The sequence below is a fragment of the Magnusiomyces paraingens genome (genome assembly GCF_902498895.1).
Source record: "Magnusiomyces paraingens strain CBS 517.90 genome assembly, contig: contig3, whole genome shotgun sequence".
In the NCBI taxonomy this organism is placed as follows: Eukaryota; Fungi; Ascomycota; class Dipodascomycetes; order Dipodascales; family Dipodascaceae; genus Magnusiomyces; species Magnusiomyces paraingens.
The window spans coordinates 3630101-3648362 of record NW_022474069.1 but is presented as its reverse complement, the minus strand read 5'-3'; the positions used below and the strand labels follow the sequence as shown (position 1 = coordinate 3648362).

Below are 18262 nucleotides of genomic sequence, written 5' to 3'. Positions count from 1 at the left end.
TTGTATTCAATAATTGAAATTTCATAATCAAAACATTCTTTTAAAGTCTTAAAAATCATAAAGTCATAAAGATGTTAAAAGGAATGAATGTCTTTAATGAAACTAAAAAAAAATGTAAACTGAATTTTTTTTTCTCCCCTCATATTTGAAATGAATTTGTAAAAAATATCAGTTTAAAAAAAAAAGTATTTAAAGTCTGGAAAAAATAAGTTCTGAGAAGTGACTTTTATTATTTTTTTTATATACTATTTAATCAAAATTTTTAATTTAAAAAAAAGCAAAAGATTAACAATTTTTGTTAAAGGAAATTTAACGAGCAAAAACAGGGAAGCCAATGTCGTTTTGGCCATAGGTATCGACCAGGTCTTCATCACGCTTAGCCTTGATGAAACCGTGGGAAGCCCAAGAAGGATTCTGCTCAACCAAAACGTTTCCAAAGAAGTCCTCAACCTCCTTGATACCCTTAGTGTTGGTATCAGCAACGAGTGAAACGTAGCCATCAGGTCTAACCACCAGAATAGCACCAGTCTCAGGGCTAATGCCATACTTCTCGTAAATCTTGCCGTGACCTTGGTGATAAGAAGGCTCATCAGTGTAGATGCTCCAGTAGTCCATGCGGCCATCTTCATCTCTGTGTCTGAAAGCCTCAGGGTAATCAAACCACTCATAGGATCTTCTGTCAGAAGAGCTGACCAAGATGGGATCAATGACAGAGAAAAGCTGAGCAGAAGCAGGAGTGTACTTTTGAACAAAAGAGTCCTTGGAGAGGAGGTAGTCGCTGAGCTCTTTGCCAAAAGCGGCAGCCTTTTCGTTCTTAGCGACATCACCAGAGAAGAAAATGAGTCTCCATCTGCCATCAGACTTCATGCGATCAGCAAGCCAAATGGGTTTGGCATCAGAGTAAGTGACGACCTTGGCGTGGTCCAAGCGGCGACCCACGGGGACATTTTTGGCCAAAGGATTGAAGTATTGAGCACGGAACTCAAAGGCTTGAAGACCCTTGGAGCCTTCGTCAAACTTCTCCATTTCAGTATCAGGCTTGCTGACAATCATTGAAGGAGTGTAGTCAACAATGGTACCAGAAGCAAATTCATTGCCCTTCTCAAAGACTTGGTGGAACTCAGAGAGGGAGATACCGCCCTCACCGGGCTTACCAGAAAAGAGACGGGAAAACTTGTAGTCAAAGTTGATAAGATCGCGAGCAACTTGGCGACGTTCTGCCTCATAAGTGGCAAGAATTTCAGGTTTGGCAATGCCCTTGACAACTTGGGCGACCTTCCAAGCAAGGTTATAGGTATCCATCATGGAAACGTTCATACCCTGACCAGCCTTGGGGGAGTGAGTGTGGCAAGCATCACCTGCAATGAAGACACGGTTGTCCTTGTGGAACTTGGGGGAAACGCGCTGGCCAATCTGGTAAGCAGTGTACCACTTAGTGTCAATAATGTCAAGCTTGTAAGGGTGGAAGATCTTTCTAGCGTTCTCAAGAATGAGTTCAGGAGTGATTTTAGAGCGGTCGACACGGCCCTTCTTTTCAGCATCATCATCGGCACGAGGGGTTTCTCTGAGCTGGATGTAAAGGCGGACAAGGCCATCTTCACGGGGGATAATCATGATAGAGCCGGAATCCTTAGAGTGGATAGCACATCTATTGCGAATATCGGGGAAATCGGTAATAGGGACGGTATCCAAGACACCCCAGATATAGTCACTAGTTTCACCTTCCATTTCGATTCCAATCTGCTTGCGGACCCAAGAGTGAGCGCCATCACAGCCAATGACGTATTTGGCATGGATGGTTTCAATTTCGCTGTCATCTTCAACCTTGAGATCTTTATCGCCATCAAATTGGCGGAAAAGACCGTTAGCAATCTTACCGCCAAATTGTTCTGGGTTAGCATCATCATCGGAAAGAGTCTTGACCTTGACTGTAACTGGGTAAGCGTCTGTGTCGTTAACCTTGGATTCATCAATGTCAATAGAGAGGGGGAGCTTAGGGCGTTCAACCTGAAGGGTGTCCTGGGACCACTTCTTGATGGAATCGGTCATCCATTGTTCGATTCTGCCTTGGTGAAGAACGACTTGCTGGAAACGAGAGATACCAACAACGGTATCAGGGATGCGGTTAGATCTGATGATTTCGCCCTTGTCATTAGGTTCCCAGAAGCAGATTTCAAGCATGTGGTTAGCTTCCTTGATGGCACGGTCGCCAAATCCGAAAGATTGAAAGACTTCGAGGGTACGGCACTAAAAAGGTTTTTGAGTTAGATGAGTGAACTGACCAGATATTTTTAGATATTATTATTATTATACTTACTTGCAAACCGTCAGCTTGACCTGCAAAAATCTTGTTTCCTCTCTTGTCGATGATACGAGCGTTAACACCTGTGCGAGCGAACCAGGTGGCAGCCATGTAACCGGCAGGGCCAGCGCCAATGATTAAAACGTCAACGTTTGATTCTTTAGAAGCCATTTTGTTTTTGTTTTTTTTAATTTTTGATTGATCGAAGGATTGATATTTTTTTTAAAAAAAGAAAAAAAAAGAAAAAGTTGATTGAATATATATAATAGAAAAGTAAAAGATAATGATGATGATAATAGAAATAAAAAAAAAATTGAAATAAACCTTGGGAAACAAGATCTTTAAATAGTTTAGAAAGATTTAGGGAAAGTGGACTTTAATTTTTTTTTTTTTTTTTTCCTTGGACTATTTTAGAAGGGGGGGCATATTAAAAAGGGAAGAAATTTACATAGAAGAATAATAATAATAATAAGAATAATAAGAAGAACATATTTAGGTCTTGTCGGGTGTCTTTGAACAATAAAATAAAAGAGTTTGGAAGTTACCGAAAAGAAGCCAAAATAAAAATAAATAAATAAAACCTGGGGTAAATCTTTTCTTTCATTACTATTTTTTTTTTCTCCACAGGATTAAATTAAGGGGATGGAAAAAAAAAAAATTTAAATATATAATAAAAATGATATATTTTAGGTTTTTTTTTTTTTTTTTTTTAATTTTTTTGTGACAGAGTCAGAATTCCGATGGTAGAAGAAGGAGGGCGGGGTGGATGGACTGGTTAGTTGGCAGGTTAAATGATTGGAATTATTTTGTTAATAATAATAATAATAATAATTTGTTAATAATAATAATTAGAAGAAATAGGAATTTTTCTTTTTTTTTTTTTTTGTCCGAGATGGAAGATTCTTAAGAGGATATATGACTTTTTCTTTGAAGTCGGTATTACCAAATAAAATATATATAAATATATTAAATACTACTACTACTACTACTACTACTAATAATAATAATAATAATAATAATAATAATAATAATAATAATAATAATACTATGATTTTCATTCACAAGTATGTAAGTAAAAGATCCATTTTCTATATAAATCTATCAATCTACAGTATTATAATTAATTAAAAGCGGGTGTATGTCATTTGAGTTATTGTAAAGTAAGTTAAAGTAAAGTAAATTGAATATATATATATATATTTTTTTGTTAAAAAAGAAATAAAAAAAAAAGCGGTAACTACAAGTTTAATATGAAGGGGAAAGATATAAGGGAGGACCAAAATAGAGTTTTTTTTTAAAATGTGGGGTAGAAAAAAAAAAACAAAAAAAAAGCCAATTAATAACAATGAAATTTATTTTATTAAGAAAGATATTTTAAAATAAAAATTATATAATTATATAATAATAAATTTAATAAATTTAAAAAAAGCCATGTGCTTAATAAATTACTAAGCCCTTTTTCTATTCTTTATATAAGAAAAAAAAAAATAAATAAAAATAAAAATAAATTTTAGTTCGGAAATAAGTCCAAACAACTATAGCGGCATTCTGTCACTACAAACACTTGGCCCACCCCCCTCCATATATATATATGTCATACACACAGTAGTTAACTATATACATTCTAGCCGCCCCCACAAAATATTACGTAATATATTTTTAATTTTTCATCTGTCCCTTCTCTCTCTCTCCCCCCACATTGTGACTTATTCCGGCTGTCCATACCCTGTTTTTATTTTTTTTTTTTTTTTTTCACGGCATTAAATTTTATATACTTCCGAAAAAAAAAAAATTAAAAAGATATTCAATTAGGATTCTATGATTAATAAAAAAAAAAAAATTACTATTTTTCCATTATATATTATATATATTAGTTACTATACTAATACTAATACTTTAGATACCTCTTATCCGCATTAAAAAAAAAATGAAAATGAAAATGACTTTAAAAGAATATTTATATATCCATTCTTATTATAATAAACAACATTCTTTTCTTAAGTTAATGAAAGAAGAAGAAGTAAAAAAAATTTTAAACCAAATAAACACTCCGGGGCTAATGTTCTTTTACTCCGAACTTAACAAGTCTGTATTTACTTAATTACTTACGTTTTTAAGGGCTGCATATTGGAATATCATTTTTTTTTTTTAAGAAAGAAAAAAAAAAACAATATATATGGTGGGAAAGTATCTATATATGGAAGATTTCGGTTTTTTTTTTCTTTTTTTTTTCTTATAAAAGCTTCTCCAACCACCTATAATATTTTTAAATGTTTAAAATATATATATATATATATATATATAATATTTAATAATAACAAGGTACATTTTTCCGTGTACTATTTTTTATTCTATCTCTCTCTCTCTCTCTCTCTCTCTCTCTCTCTTTAAAAAATAATTCTTGACAGTTAAATATTTCAAGAATCTATCACTCTCTTTTTTCACTGGTCAAAAATATGAAATAATAATAATAAATGGACCAAAATAATGGAATATTAAAATAATGGAAGAATAATCATCATTTCAAATTAAATCTTTATCTTTTTTTTTTTTTTTTTTTTTTTTTGCTCTATATTTTAATGAAATAAACACATTGCTATATAGTTTCAAAAAAAATAAAAAAAAAAAACCTTCAATCAAGTAAATATAGATTTTTCAAGTTTAGTGAAAGTTTAATATTATATGAAAAAAAATTAATCAAATAGAATAGATTAAATATATATATATATATATATTCTAAATTCAAGTATTTACTAGAAGTTCATATCATAACTAGTAGATCAAACAAGTTTACCTATTTCTTTTTATTTATTTTTTATTTTTTTATCTATGCTAATATTTAAAAAAAAATTAATAAATAAATAAACTTCATGTTAATCATCTAGCCTAAAGCCACTCAAAAATTGATCCAGAATTCAACTTTTTTTTTATTATTTTTGTTTGGACGGCTATTTGGTTCAAATCTTGCGAGGGGAATATTAACAAAGCATACTAATTATTATTATTATTATTATTATTATTATTTCTATTTCTATTATTTCATTGTAAGTAAAAATGGTAAAATGTTTTGTTTTGTTTGGGAAAAATATATTTTTATATAAATAAATAAATTTTTCTAGGCCTCTTTTTTTAACCATTTTGCCGAATGATTTGTTCCAAAAATAATAAATAAAAATAAAAATAAAAAATTATAGTGACAGGTTTATTTTGGTTACTTTTTAATGAACCCTGGATCATATTTATTGATCTCTGTTAAAATGATTGGTGGAGCTTACTAAAATCAAATTATTTTGATAAAAAAAAAAACTAAAGAGACCTTATCGTTTTTTTTATTATTCTAAATAAATATACTTATCAAGTCAATTCAATTCAATTAAATTAAATTTAAAATACAAGGTTTAACTATAGATGGATCCGGATATCTGTTCAATCATCAGAAATATATATATATATTTGACTATGATGTATATTAGAGATTTGAAATATATACTGTTGAGAAAATATGACATTCATCCGTGAACAGTAAAAATAAACTATATATATTTAAATTGAATTGGAAATTGAATATTTTTATTTTTTATTTCTATTTTCTTTTAATAACTGTTTTGTCTTTATTCATATGTTATATAGAACTATATATATATATATATATATATATATATATATATATATATATCATCAGAATACCCTTTATCTTGATAATTGCTTCAATTTAATAAGTTACCCTTGTTTTTGGGTGTATCTTTGAACTTTACTTCAATGTTTGCATCTCCAACAATCTGAAAAAAAAAAAAAGCATGTCCTGATATTAGTAAAGAAACAAAAAAAAAAAAAAACAGAAAAATCAAAGACCAAAACCACACTTAGCTTATTTTCATTTCATTTACATTCATGCATGGATTCTTGTATATTTCTTAATCCCTTAATCAAGGAATAAAGTTTGAAATTACCTTCAAATAAATTATACCTAATGGAAGATGGATTTGTTTTTTCTTGTTGGCAAGAATAGTCAAAAAGTTAAGCTTATTATTTTTTTTTTTTATAATTTTCTAAAATCATTGAGTCTCCTTATTTTCAAAAAATACCCTTTAACTCTACTTCCACAATTATTTCTATCGCCAATTGTTTGAAAATAATTTCAAATACCTGATTACCTTTATAATTTTTATAATTTTTTTTTTCCAGCATCAAACATTTGACCAGAATTTTCCTACTTGTTTCTAGTTCGCCACACCTACAATATTTATGCTATTTAAAAAATTGTGTTCCAGTTGCAATGGTCATTTTAATATTATAAACTTTCATGTCTGTTCGTTTGTCTGTCTATTTTCCTTCAAAAGCTATAAATTTATATATATATACCATCAGCATCAACATCAGCATCAACATCTACATCTACATTATCCTTTTTGGTTCTTATTATACCTTTCTGTTTTTACAATAAACATTTAATTTTGACTTCAACATTGCATTTCCAACAACTCAAAAATAAGCCCTGATGCCAGCTTACAAAGAACAAAGAGTCAAAAAAAAAAAAAAAACTAAACCTTTACAACCAATTTTAACTTATCTTCATCAACGTTGTAATTGTAAGTCTTAATCCCCTCAAGCATGGATAAAGCTTAAAATCTATTGCAATCCACTTAAACTGTTTAAGAGAGTCGACATGTCCATCTCTAAAGATATTCATTTACATTCAATTCATTATTTGTCCAAGAAAGAATACTGAACCAAAATGTGTCTAACTGTTTCCAGCTCTCCACATTTGCACTTATAACTATCCTTTTCAATTTAAAACTTTTTAAGCCATGCACCAAAATGGCCATGGTATGTGCAAAATTGAGTAATGTTACTCAAGATCCTCCAACTCTCCTTCACTACAATCACTACTATGACTATTTTCTAAAAAAACTCACTAAATTTTAATCTTTGTGTGATATTCTGCTATGTAACGTTTGTTTGTATTTTATATTCTATTATAAAAACTTTGTTTGTTTGTCTTTATTCAAGGGTTATAGAATTATATAACATCAGCATCTGCGCTATCCTTCTTGTCCATACTATATATCTTTTCATTTTAATAATAAACTTTTAATTTTGCCTTCAACATTGCATCTCCAACAGCCCGAAAATAAATCCTGATGCCAGCTTACGAGGAACAGGGGGTTAAAAATAACCAAACCTTCCCAACTTATCTCCACTTGTCTTCATCAACGCTGTAATTGTATTTCTTAATCCCTCCAAGCAGAGATAAAGCTTACAATCTCTTGTAAGCCAGTTAAACTGTTTAAGAGAGTCGACATGTCCATCTCTGGAGATATCCGTTTCAGTCCTTTTCTTTCCTCTTCAAGCAAAGGACACTCAACTAAAATGTGATGAACTGTTTCCAGCTCTCCACATTTGCAGTTGTAACTTTCCTTTTCAACTCCAAACTTTTTAAACCATGCGCCAAAGTTGCCATGGCCTGTGCGAAACTGAGTAATATTACTCAAGATCCTTCGACTATCTTTCTTCATGATCACTCCCGTAACCATTTTGGAAAGATTATCAGTACATTTCGACTCCACTGTGATATTATGATACCACAGATCCTTACTGCTGTTCCAATAAATTTCTTGCCATTCTTCCATTGCTTGTTTCTTCAAAATTCCAATCGTCTGATTTTGTTGTTGTTTCAGTGTAAGAGGTTTAACCCTCTTGCATTTTCGTTTTTCATCCTGTTGTAGTTTGTTTGTTTGTTTGTTTGTTTTTATTCAAGGGTTATAGAACTATATAACATCAGCATCTGCTCTATCCTTTTATTTTCTGACTATGTGACTTGCCGGTTTTCATTTATACCTTTTTAGTACGGGTGGTTTCTGTTTTGTGCGTCTCCGGTAGCCCGGAAGATGGGCCCTGATGCCAGCTTACGAGGAACAGGGAGAACCAGTCTGTCGGTCCCAAAACCTTCCCAACCCATTTCCACTTATCTTCACGGACGCCCGTCTATTTCTTAATCTCTTCCGTCAGAGATACGGATTGCAATCATCTGTAGGCTATTTAGAGTGTACGGAAGAGTCGGCATTGCTGTAACCAGGGTAGCCTGTGGTTTTCAGTCTAGGTGTATACTCCCGTACACATCCTCAGGAAAAGGGGGTATTCTGGGAATCAAACCCAGTATCTTCCGCTTTCAAGCAAACGTGTTATCCTTTACACCATCTAGCCCTTTTCCCCCGTTGTAAAAACCCACAGTTTAAAAAAAATACCATTTTAGTAGAAATTGCTTATTAGGCTCCTTTAAATATTTATGCTTAATAACAAATGGACCCGTGGTGTAATGGTTATCACGTTTCGTTCACATTTGTGAAATCCGAAGAGGCTCCGAGTTCGATCCTCGGCGGGTTCATTTTTTTTGGCTTTCAATTCTTTAAATTAAGATCAGAAATATAATATTTCGAGTTTTTATTTCTTTTGTACAGTTGAGGATCTTTATTGTCTTTATAAAAAAAATACATTTCAATTATTTTATACTTTTATATGAAAGGTGTAATGATATATTTTTGACCTTTTTTTTTTTTTTTTTCAAGTCACTGAATTTGAATTTTTATAAATAACACCATGAAAATATAATAATAAGAAAAAAAAAACATTTGCATATTTTTAATTTTTTTTTTATTCAGAAATCAGACAGACTTGAAGTGTGGGGAAAATCATGGATGGACACTAAGGAAATTGCAGTATAAGAAACATTCTATAAATGTGATTACTGCTTTTTTTTTGTCAGCCCTTAAAAAAAAAAAAAGGAAAATTGTTAATAACTAGTCCTCTTATTTCTGGACCTTTTTTTTTATTAATATTAATTATTTCAATCAGTGAACTTCTGTTAGTCCGGAATATTGGTTCTGATTCTTGTTTACAGAAAATATGGAGATTTAATCAGTCGAGCCTAAACATATTTAATTCATTTCCACTTAATTCTATTTACAGACAACAGTCGATTTCCTAATTCTGTCTACAATAAATACAGCTTGAGTTTACATACAAGTTTACTAGAATTGATGGAAAGTTTGGCTTTCCTGTTGGCCAGGGTAGCCTGAGAGTTCAGTTGAGGTGTTTACTTCCATATTCTTTTTACATAAATATGAAAAAAATCATTTAAAAGTTAAAAACAGTATTATATATAATAATTTGAATATTTTTAATTATTTTTCTCCTATTAATTTCCACTAAAGTAAACATCCATGTTATTCTATTTACCCTTAAATAGCTGCCCTTAGTCAAAATTAGCGTAAAATCGAGTTGGTTCGATGGTCTAGTCGGTCATGGCATCTGCTTAACACGCAGAACGTCCCCAGTTCGATCCTGGGTCGAATCATTTTTTCATACTTGTTTTTTTTCTTTTTTTTTCTTTTTTTTTGTTTGGAATATTTTAATATATTTCTTATTAAGTATAAAAGTTTAAATTCTGTGATTTAAGGGAGGGAAATAGGGAAAGCAATATGTTTTTATTATTATTATTATTATTGTAGACAAAAAAAAAAAAAAAAAAAAAAAAAGGGGGAGGTGTGTGATGGGGGCGAAAGGGCGGCTGACAGATTTAGATGGCAATAAAGAAAAATAAAAACCAAAATTTAAAATTTAAATTTAAAATTTAAAATTCAAAATACAAAAAAACAAAAACAAAAACAAAAAAAAAAAAAACAAAAAAAAAAAAAAAATTATTTTTATTGCAAATAATTATACATATGGTTAAGTTTGCTATGATATAAAATTATTATAAAAGAGCAAGAATAACTATAAAAGTCTATTGATATATTTTATTGTGAAGTAATTAGAAATCACCTCCTATATTAGAATAGATTAGAAATAAATAATCTCTGTGTATTGAAAGAAACCTGGAAACCAAGGGTATGTAAAGAAATGAAATTTTTCAAATAAATGGGTAACTTAAACTTTTTTTTTTTTTTTCAACGACTTTTTTTTTCACTTTCTCTCCTTACAATCTAATTTTTTTTTTTTGTTAATCCCAAGTATAGTATTTCCCCTCGAAATTATTTGTCCAATAATAATATAAAGCAAATTGTTATTAGATTTATTTATTATCATTTCAACGTTTAAGACAATTTGTAAAAGAAAAAAAAAAAGGTTTTTCATTTTTTTTTTGGCCACCAACTGATGATTGAATCAATTTGATTTTTAAGCCTATGACTTCATCAATTAAAAACATTTATTATAAAGTCAAAAAAGAAAAAAGAAAAAAGAAAAAAGAAAAAAGAAAAAAAAACAAATGATGATTTAATAATCTTTAAAATTCCTTTTTTCTTCTTTCTTTTTTTTTTTCTATTATTTCATCATACCAAAAAAAAAAAAAACTGGTCCAATGTATGAGGTAAAATATACTTTGTAAACATGAAGATGATTATTCATTATTTCTTCCTTCTCTCTTGTATAAAATTAACTTGTAAGGCACGTTCACTTATAACAACAATAAAGTGTGTGCGCACAAAAAAGAAAAATGATTGTTAATATTGATAATATTGATAATATTGATAATATTGATAATTAGTTTTTAGTTTTCCTATAGAAATAAAAATATAAATAAAACAAAAAAGAAATAAAGGTTGTTGTTGTTGTTGTTGATATGACCCATATATATATACACATTGTTATTCACGTAAGAATATATTTCTACATAGTTTTTTGCTAGCTATTTTTATGCTTTTTAAAAAGGATAAAAATTTGATGAAAATTGTAACGTGACAAAGAATATTGTTTGTATCATGCTTTAAAAAAAAATCTAAGACTTTCTTTCTTTCTTTCTTTCTAATGATAATACCAGTATTTATATAGAAAATCACAAAAGGGATTAAAAGAAAGACATTAAATAGCTGAGTTTTAAAAAAATATATATATCGTTTGTTTATTTATTTATTTATTTATTCTTTTACCTTAATTAAATCGGAATTAACTTAAAGCAAGAGAAAAAAATTCCGTCAAATTATTATTATATACACTTTAGTGTCATGTTGGTCATTCCTCGGGACAACTATTTAAGCGTATTAAAAGGGATAGATAGATAAATAAATAAATAAATATATATAGTTTTTGTTTTGATTTGATTTGATTTGATTTGATTATTTGATTTTTTCAACCAAGCCTATTTCTTCCAAGAGATTATATAAATATGAAAGGTGGTCACCAACAACAACTATATATAGTTATCCATATATACTCTACTGGTTACTTTTTTCGGAATTTTGAGATTCCACCTTTTTAGGAAGGAAAGATATTTTTGTCTTACGAAAGGAACGGGAAAGCCAAAAAAAAAAAAGAGAGAGAGAAATTCTTATTTTTTTTTTTTTAAAGGTTGCAATGAAAGATACTTTTATCAAGTCTTGAAAAGAAAAAAATAAAAAAAAATAAGGTTAATAACTTAAGAGGAAGAAGACGAGAAAAAAAAAAAAAAAGGAAACGGATTAAAAGTAGAATGAAAAAAATGAAATGAAAATAACCGAGTTGAAAAAAAAAAAAAAAGTCAAGTGGCTTTAATATAGAAAACCAACTAAGACGTTATAATAAAGTGAAGAAGACATACTGAGGAGGTTGGTAAATGATGATTATTTTTTTTTATTATGATTTTTATTATTATTATTATTATTATTAACAAAAAAAAAAATCAAATGAGAAGAATTTCTTTGTCTTTTGATGAAAGAAACAAAAGTAGAGGAACTCGTTAAAAAAAAAAAAAAAAAGAAAAAAAAAAAAAACATTACAGCAGGCAGTTAAGTCACACGTAATTAGCCTTGGTTTGATTTGGTTTGGTTTTTATGTGATATATATAAAATAAAATAAAAACCACAAAAAGGTTCCTTGTTTAAGTTTGGAAAGATTTCGAGGTTAATTGGAGAGAAATTTAAAATAAATAAAGGGAAAAGAAAAAAAAAAGGTTTAGTAGACAGGTTTGATAATGATGATGATAATGATGATGATGATGATGATGATGATGATGATGATGATGATTATGATATTGATGAAATACAACAACGTATAATATTATGATAACCTTTTTTTTTAATCATTGTTTTAAAAGCTTTAAAGACGTAAATATTAATAATTGTTTAAAAAAAGAAATAATATAAAAAGAAAGATTCATATAGCCACGTCTTAAATATAAATTGTATATATTAGAAAACACGCACTTTTTGTTATTACTACGAATGAAGATATATTTTTTTAATATTCTGGTAAGGTTATGATGATGATGATGTAGAAATACGTCCAGGAATTTCAACTGTTGGAAAATATACTTTTTTTTTTGTTTTTTTTTTTTTTTTTTGGCATACAACCATGGATTGACAAAAAAAAACAAAAACCTTGATTCCCGTTTTTTTTTTTTTTTATTTTATTTTTTTGGGTTCAAAAAAAAAAAAAAAAAAAAATTGTCGATCATTTCTCTTATCAATTGATATATATATATACAAAGTTTAAAATATCTTAAATTTTTATTCAAGTTGCTCTTTGAAAACAATTCTTCTTGTTTTTCATTTTTTTTTTTTTTTAATAAATTTGTCTTTAGTTTCTATATATATTTCTTTATTACAAAGAAAGATTTTTTTGTTTCTTCTAATGTTGAGTTTCTCTTAAAGGAAATTTAAAAAAAATAAAAAAAAAAATAAAAAGTGCACCTGTGAAAGTAGTCATTGGCAAAAGGAAAATTGTGGGATGTTTACTTACAATTTGTGGAGTGTTTGTTGTTTGTTTAATATTTGATGATGATGATGATGATGATGATGATGATGATGATGATGATGATATATGGACCCAATTATTTTTAACGTACTCGTCCATCTCACCTCTTCAAAAAAAAAATAAAAATAAAAATAAAAATAAAAACCCTCGCGCGATTTTTTTTATATAATGGACAAGCACTTTTTTGTTTTAAGAAAGTTTCTTGTCATTATTATTATCATTAATATTTATTTACACGTCCGATTTTTGTGCGCCACCAAATCCTGGAGATCAAGTAAACGTAGAACTTAGTTTAAAGCTTTTTTGTTTTATTTTTTTTGTTACTATCGTCATCATCAAAATAATAAGATGAAAATATATTTGAATCTCCCCTCCTATCAATTTTAACAATTTTTTTTTTTTTTTTTTAAGTTCATTTTTTTTTTATATTCATACAAAACAAAACACTAAAAATATACTAAATAAATTTTTTTATTAATAAAAAAAAAAGAAAAAAACTTTTGACTTTTTTTTTTTTTTTTTTTTTGTAACCAAATAAGTGACTATTGTGCAAGAGATCGTTATGTGCTTATGGGTAAGACAAGAAACATTTTAAAGGTCAAGCAGAGAAAGAAAGAAAAAGGACATGGATTTTTTTTATTTTATTTTTCAATAAGTAAAAAGATTTTGTAAAGACACCAAAAAAAAAAAAGGAATTAAAAGAAAGACACGAAAAAAAAGGAATTAAATGATGATAAAAAAAAAAAAAAGAGAACCCAGGCAAAAAAAAAAATATTCGTAAAATACAATTGACGAAAATAAAATTGCAATAAAAACAATAACAATAAAAAAAAACAGTAATGGCAATGACAAATATGGTAGTGATGAAAAGTAACTCAGAGAATGATGCTGCTGAGACTATGGATGAATAAAGGGGTATATGGAATTGTCGAGTGATTTCTTTTTCTTTTTCTTTTTTCTCGCAAATCTGATTCTTCTTCTTATTCTTTTTATTCTTTTTTCTCTTCTCTGAAAAGATTAAATTAGAAAAAAAAAATGAAATAATTAAAAAAAAAAAAAAGGGGGGAGAAGGAAAAAACAAATCATAAACAGAAAATCAGTTTAAGAATGTATCAGTGTATCAACATGAAAGTCGAGAAAGAGAAAGTGCGATAATAAATAAAATAAAAAAAAGCATTGTGTAAAAGTCCCGACAATTCCATCATGAAAAAATGCACATATTTTTTTTTTTTTTTTCAATTCAAAAGAATAAACTTTTTTCTTTTCTTTCTTTTCTTCATCGTCTTTTTTTTTTAATGTGTCGAATGACCTCTATGATATTTAAGACCATTGAGATTCTTATATCGCTTACCACAAACCTCACATCGATATGGCTTATCCTTTTCAAGTTCAACACCCTCTGGGTAAGGTGCATTGGATAATGGATCAATGACTGAGTATGTTCCGTCGTCATTGAGATGCAGTGTCTGGTTCTGATGGCCATGCAGCCGGTGGTACTTGAGACCATTTTGATTCTTGTATGTCTTGTCGCAGCCAATAACTGGGCACTTGAATGGCTTGTGTTCACCACGCTCCATCACGTAGAGATGTCGAGCAGGATCATCAATGCACATTTCCTCATCATCGTCTTCATCCATTGCCATTGGGGTGCCTGCGTTAGAGGATGCTGGTGAAACAAATACTTCGTTTGTAGACACGGCTTCGGCTGTTTGGACGCGTCGCATAATGGGACCATGTTCTATTGGTGGAGAAGGTGAAATGTGTGCTTCTTCATAGTGCCTTAGTAGGTCATGGAGAGTCGGTAGTATCAGACCGCAACAGCTATAATCTTTGCAGAAATCAGCTTCGAGGTTTGGCAGGTATGACGACGAATGGACTGGCGACATACTAACTGGAGGTGGCGGGGCGTTGTGGAACATGACGCTAAAAAAAAAAATTACACAAGCATTAGCAGCGTGCTTACAAATAAAATTTCAGTGGTTTAAACAAGGAATCCGATGGGAAACAATGCATCGTGTCCAAAAAGGGTAATTTTGTCAAGAAGGGGGGAGGGAGGCAAGATTGGGTTGCTGGCGGGTATGGGAAAGAGTCAGAGGGAATTATATAAATATAAAAATAGAGAGAGAGAAAAAAAAAATTAACTAAAGGTTGAACATAATGGTATTTGGTGATATAAGTGGCAAAGGCAATAATGGTATAGATATATATATATAAATTGGTGGAGTTGAACAAGACCCAGTCAAGGTGGCAACAAAGAGATGAAGGCCCTGTGGAACAAAAAGAAAGCCTTGTGGAAATAGCGGCATAATAATAATACAAACGCCGACCCATTTTGTAAAAATTAAAAAAAAAAAAATCGCAAACGGTGGAGGAGGAGGAGGAGGAGGAGGCTGTTTCTGTTTATAATAGTAGGGGAAAAAAATATAAAAAATAAGTCACACTTACTCATCACGAAGCCAGGAGCCGACAGAAACACCACCCCAGCTGATACCACCCATACCCTGAGAATGGGCCATGGACTCACGTCGAAACCGCTGTTGGGGTGGTGCAAAGTTTGCCGAGAGATTAAACTGGTTATTTGTGCGTTGATATGAAATGTCTATTGGTGCTGCTGAGTTCATCATGTTTGTGGCTGTGTTATTTGAAAAAACGGTACTAAACCCTGGATTAAATTGCTGGCCGTTTGTGGAAGATGAGGAAGAAGAAGAAGAAGAAGAAGAAGGGATGGTAGAAGATAATGAGTTGTTATTAATGCTATTGCTGTTGCTATTGCTATTGCTGTTGTTACTGTTTCCGTTTTGTGACGACGTGCTACTGAGATTGTCGAGATTAAATGAAACGTGAGGTCCTGAGGACGTTTGAGAATTGCCGTTTGTAGAGTTTGTAGTTACAAAGCCTGAAGTGTCTGAAAATGTATGATTGAGCAACGACGAGTGAGGTGATATCGAGATTGTTGGTGTTGTATTAGAGGTGTTGAGAAGATCTTGCGCGGCAACCCCTGTTAGAGATTCTAAGCTGTTGAGGTCTATACTCGGAGAGTCAATATTATGTGATGATATATGATGATTGTTGAGATTATTAATGTTGGTAGAATTATTGTTATTATTGCTATTACTATTATTATTATTATTATTAGAAATGTGATTTAAATTTAAACCACTTCCTAGAAATAGGTTTGATGGTGTTATTGTGAATGGAGTTGAAAGGATATCTGCTGTAGAAGATAAATTAGAAGGACCTGTTGAGTTTGTAATATTGGAGTTATTATTGCTTGAAGAGGGTTGGTTGGAGGAGGAAGAAGAAGAAGAAGGAGGGATGGACGAAAAGTCTCTCAGATGAGAAGACTGTTGTGGATCGGTAGCTGGAGACTGAATTTTGAAAATCGGGGGGGGGGGGGAAGGGAAAAGAAAAAAGGGAAAAAAAAAATTGAAAAAGAAGGAAGGTGGAGGGATTATTTATATTATATAGATATATGTATAAGGAATATAAATATATATAAATGGTAGAAATTTAGGTAGAAACGAAATAAATCTAAAATAAAATAAAATAAAATAAAATAAAATAAAATAAAAAAATAAAAAATAAAAAAAAAAGAAAGACCAAATAATAAATAAATCTATAATATATATTTTTATATATTTGGTTAAAGGTAAATAAATAAATAAAAAAAAAAAAAAAGTAATAGAGAATATTTTGTGTGTATAATTAATGGGCGTTTAAAAAAGATTTATTAAGAAAAAGGAAAGAGATGGTATTGGAAAGCGCCGTCCGATAAGAATTGAGAGAGTGTGAGGTTTTAATATATATAAAGTATTTTCTTCTCTCTTTGTTGGCCAAGAAAGATGATGATGATGATTATGGTGGTTATGATAATTATGAAAAGTAGGAAGAAATAAAAGTGGATATGATAGTAGGAAGGAGAGAAATAAAAAAAATATATATATATATATATATATATCTGTGTGTGTGTGTGTGTGTGTGTGTGTTTTGGTGAGTTTTATATATATATATATATATATGAATATGAATATAAATATAAATAAATAAAAACAAAAAATCCACTGTTATTAGATAGAGAAGAAAGATATTAAAACAAACGTTGCACGTATTTTATATCAAGAAAAAAAAAATTAAAAAAAATTAAACTTTTAAGGAAAAAACGTGTCTTTTTTTTTTATCAATCAATATGAGAAATAAATAAATAAATAAATAAATAAATAAATAAACAAATTAACTAATTCTTCTTCTTCTTCTTCTTTTGAACTTTTTTTTTGTTTTTTTTTTGTTTTTTTTTTTGGGGGGGATATTAGTTGTTTGGTTTTGTAGTAAGAAAGAAACCAACTTGTGTGATTAATATATATATTTTGGTGGTGGTAGTGATAAAAAAAATAAATAAAAAGATAAATTTGTTATAATAATTATTATTAAATAAATTAATAATAATAATAATAATAATAATAATAATAATAATAATAGAAAGAAAAACCTCCTCCTAATATTTTAACTATATATATATAAATATCCACCACTACCACCAAAATATAAAATATATATATATATATACAATCTACCAACAGCAAACAAACTCTTAATGCTGCCACTATTTTTCCACATCTGCTCTTTCTTTCACTCTTCTTTTGACCATTCTCACATATACATTAAGTGTTCTCAAGTCTACGTTTCTTAAATAAACAAAAATAAAATAAAAATAAAATATTTATATATATCTTATATATAATAAAAAAAAAAAAAAAAAAACCAAGTTCATGCGCGCGTTCCTTCGCTAAGACTTTCTAGATCACTCTCGCCTGTCTTTAACTTCTAAGACCTAGTATTGAACAAAAAAGAAAGAAAGTAAGAAAGTAAATTTCTAAGCCTAAGCTTAAATTATTAAAAAAAAAAACCTCCCCTCCGTAGCTTTTAATTATCAATTATATATATATATGGAAAATAATAAGATCAAAATATTTAGATTAGATATATCAACGCCGCAGATAAGAGTAAGTTTCTTCTTGTCTCGTCTAAAAAAAAAAATATGTTTCTTTCTTATCAAAACAGACCCCGGAAACTCAAACGGTAATAATAATAATAATAATAATAATAATAAAATATAAAACTGAAGCTTACATATGCCGCTTAAATGTTCTCCTGCTGCTACTCATAACGTCCTTCTGACAATATTTTTACCTATATATATAACACAATGATTCTTAAAAAACAAAAAAAAAAAAG

The 18262-nt window shown here is 29.4% G+C and overlaps 2 protein-coding genes across 2 annotated transcripts; both read right to left on the bottom strand.

Annotated features, from left to right (window-relative positions):
* Positions 1-309: 309 nt before the first annotated feature.
* Positions 310-2473, bottom strand: SAPINGB_P004429 (uncharacterized protein; the record flags this gene model as incomplete). The annotated part of the gene is made up of 2 exons (XM_031999144.1): positions 310-2247; positions 2318-2473. 2 exons carry the CDS (start codon positions 2471-2473, stop codon positions 310-312), a joined length of 2094 nt encoding a protein of 697 aa, XP_031855035.1.
* Positions 2474-14322: 11849 nt separating this feature from the next.
* Positions 14323-15654, bottom strand: SAPINGB_P004428 (uncharacterized protein; the record flags this gene model as incomplete). The annotated part of the gene is made up of 2 exons (XM_031999143.1): positions 14323-14953; positions 15476-15654. 2 exons carry the CDS (start codon positions 15652-15654, stop codon positions 14323-14325), a joined length of 810 nt encoding a protein of 269 aa, XP_031855034.1.
* Between the last annotated feature and the right edge of the window lie 2608 nt (positions 15655-18262).